This window comes from Pterocles gutturalis, unplaced genomic scaffold, assembly GCF_000699245.1.
Source record: "Pterocles gutturalis isolate BGI_N339 unplaced genomic scaffold, ASM69924v1 scaffold19895, whole genome shotgun sequence".
NCBI classification, from domain to species: domain Eukaryota; kingdom Metazoa; phylum Chordata; class Aves; order Pterocliformes; family Pteroclidae; genus Pterocles; species Pterocles gutturalis.
Genome location: NW_010146298.1, coordinates 2,524 through 5,595, shown reverse-complemented (window position 1 = coordinate 5,595; position 3,072 = coordinate 2,524). Strand labels below are relative to the sequence as shown.

Below are 3,072 nucleotides of genomic sequence, written 5' to 3'. Positions count from 1 at the left end.
ATAGCATTAGCCCTGTTAAGTCATGCAAAACCAAATTAACAAAAGATTAAGAAGTGCTGAATTTCTATGGTGAAAGGGACAATGTAGGTATTTTAGACTGTCAAGACTTGGAAAGTAGTTACATTCTTTGCTGTAGGTGTCTATGTGCATTGAATCCCTCCCAGACTACCAAGCAGTGCTTACCTCTTTCTAATTATAGGGGACTTAGTCTCCTACCTGTAGTCTCTCTATTGCACTTAGAATGGATAAAGCAACCAAAACCAGACTGTCCCATGCAGAAAAAGGAGTATCCTCTGAGACAAAATATTAAATACAAATAGAGAAAAATGTTTTTAATAAGTTTTACAAAAATTCCATTAACTTGGTAAGCCTCGCAATTTGCCATTTCAGTTTCATGTAAGCATCACCAGAACCAAGCCATGTAACATTTGAAATTCTAGCACTGTCTATGTCCTGTTTCCAGCAGCATGGCTTCAAGTAGTAGTTTGCTACTGTTCTCAATGTAAGGCTGGTATAACCATGATGATAAATACACCATCATCAGATCCTGGTCAGCACAATGAGCAATTTCTTGTACAATTGTTTGCTTGAGTTGTAGTTCCTTCTTGTACATTTCAGAGAGCTTCAGAGAAACCTCGTCTGAAATGGATTGAAAAACCAAGCACATTTACCAGAATATTTCAGCAATTCTCTAAAAATTAAATTATACTTGTAATATGTTGATAATTAAAAAACCTCCTACCTTACATAAGCTATTCCCCATATTTAGACATCTTGGTTTTTACAGCGTTAATGTTTGTACACTAGAATATAAAATGCTAAACAACTTCCTCAGCTTTTGGATATATGTTATACACTTCTGATTTTGACATGAATCCCCTTTTAATTCTACAATAAAAGCAGTGGTATGGATTCTCAGGACCCACTGTAAAATTAGCAATTACAGCTATTATTTCAAATAACTGAACTTTGATTTTAAAATTTGGTAATGCCATCTTGAAATACAAGCTTCACATTTTAGAGTCATTGTTGATTTTAGTTAAGCTAAAGGATGTTCTCACATGCTGTCAGGCACTTCAGAAATGCATGATCACCAATTAAGTGATAGCAATAGTGAAAAGTAATGGTGAAATGAAACAACAGACACAAACCAAAGTGTGTAATGTAAAAAATAATATTGTCACTAGCTATGTTAGTAATATTGGTAAGTGGGTTAAAATATATTTATGTAATAATCTTTAATTGTTTGACATTCTAAAAAACAACCTCACAAATTATTTTTAAAGAGAGATTGATTTTGTGTGTCTAACTTAGCCTGAATTATCACAGCCTTCAGGAGGATTTAGTCTTTCATGGAGCAGAGAGCATCACTAAATGCTTCAGTCACAATGAGCATTTTGACAGCAGTTGTCTTTGTCATTCTCATTTTTTAAACTGGCAGAAACTAATACGTAAAATTCCTGCCAACTTGTGGCAGCGAAGTAAGAAGCAGGGCTTCTCAAGTGTATGACTTTCACTTCACCAAGAAGGCAGTTAGTTTGCATGCAATCAAGGCTTCTCTTGATTTCAGTTTTAAAACTGTGGTAATACAAGCTGGGACGCAGGACCTTTTGCCATCGAGTGAATGCTAAAAGGATTGATGTTAACAGTAGACTGCAACTGAATATTTCTTCACTTGTCTTGACTGACAATGAGATCAGAGGAATTTTTCTTTGGCTGCCTGAGAATTAACTGAGGCTCTTTGCATTCTGGATAACTGTGTTCTTTGCATTCAAGGAATTAATTTCAGTGTCAAGTAACAAGTCAGTTGAGCCTACAGCTTAACACTACCAGCTTGCAAATATGTCTCTGTCTGCAAAGGATGTGGCTGTTGCAGCTTGGACACTGTAAGCTGCTGACAAGCTTAGTTTTGTACTGTAATTGTTGCAGGTCAGACAACGCTTGACAATTCATACAAGCAGTCATCAGCAGTAACCCTAAGCCGAGTGGTGCATTCATGTGCTTATTGATCAGTCAATTAAAAAGTAGACAGATACACTCTCTCTCTAAGGCAAGACATCCAGATAAAAGGGTTTATTTTCCAGTCCTAAATTAGATGACATCAGTAATGCAATGCAATTAGCTAAGATAATCAATATTTTACTTACAGAAGTACGGTGTGGGCCATGTATGAAAGAAGGGTGCTGGGCAATTCCCAGCTCCATGGTGGAATGTTTCCAACTCACAGATTGCTTTAGTAGTCGCAGTAAGCTTTTCCATTTTCAGTTGTATTTTTGTCTGAAAATGATGAACATGTAATGTTAGTGAACATCCCAGGAACATTAGGCTACTATAATCTTAAACATTTTTTTAAAATACACTATTTCTGAAGACTATTTAGTCTTAATGTTTCTAGCTCACTTTTTAAAATTCCAGACAGGAATCAAAGCTGGACTTTATGTACAGATTTAATATGATACCGTAAAAATTTGAACACTGCACATATGACTTACTGACTCTGATTTTGCATAATTCTTTTGCTTCACCCATGTAGAAATGTACTAAAGTGTGCTCTCACTTTCTTCACCTCTCTGTGTTTTTTACCTATAGCAATTTAATACTGGGAAAAACATCAGATTGTCTATGAAGAAGTGGCACAAGCACTAGGAACACATGCTTTCTTACATTACCGTGTCAAGATGACAGTTTAAGCAGTTTAAGCTACAACTTAATAGCTGATTTAACAGCTTGCTTCGAAAATCAGGTCCTTCCATCTACTTCCTTCATGTTCACCTTTGTGCATTACTGATGGGGCCTAATATTTACAAAAAAATGGAGCTTGCAGGCTCCAAGTCTTTAAGTCAAGAAGCTAAAATACAGATATTTCTATAAACTTGTAAGCTGATACAGACTCATAAGTAATGAAAAATAAAACGTGTCTGTAGTAGCTATGTTTAGTATCCAGTCTCACAGTGGCTGCTTAGACTCCAATTATTCTGGAGTAATCAAAAATAGCATCAACATACTTGGTATTCTGAATATAAAACTACCTCAAGGAAAGAAAAAAAAAAAAGAAACAAATTACTGTTACTC

The 3,072-nt window shown here is 35.5% G+C and overlaps 1 protein-coding gene across 1 annotated transcript in view; it reads right to left on the bottom strand.

Annotated features, from left to right (window-relative positions):
* Positions 1-304: 304 nt before the first annotated feature.
* The window catches only part of CINP (cyclin-dependent kinase 2 interacting protein), a gene marked incomplete at its 5' end in the record, with an annotated part of 5,001 nt that continues 2,233 nt past the window's right edge, over positions 305-3,072 (bottom strand). Inside the window, 2 exons of the mRNA XM_010085695.1 lie at positions 305-639; positions 2,148-2,277. Coding sequence (XP_010083997.1) covers positions 437-639; positions 2,148-2,277 — 333 coding nt within the window. The remainder of the gene's footprint in view (positions 640-2,147; positions 2,278-3,072) is intronic.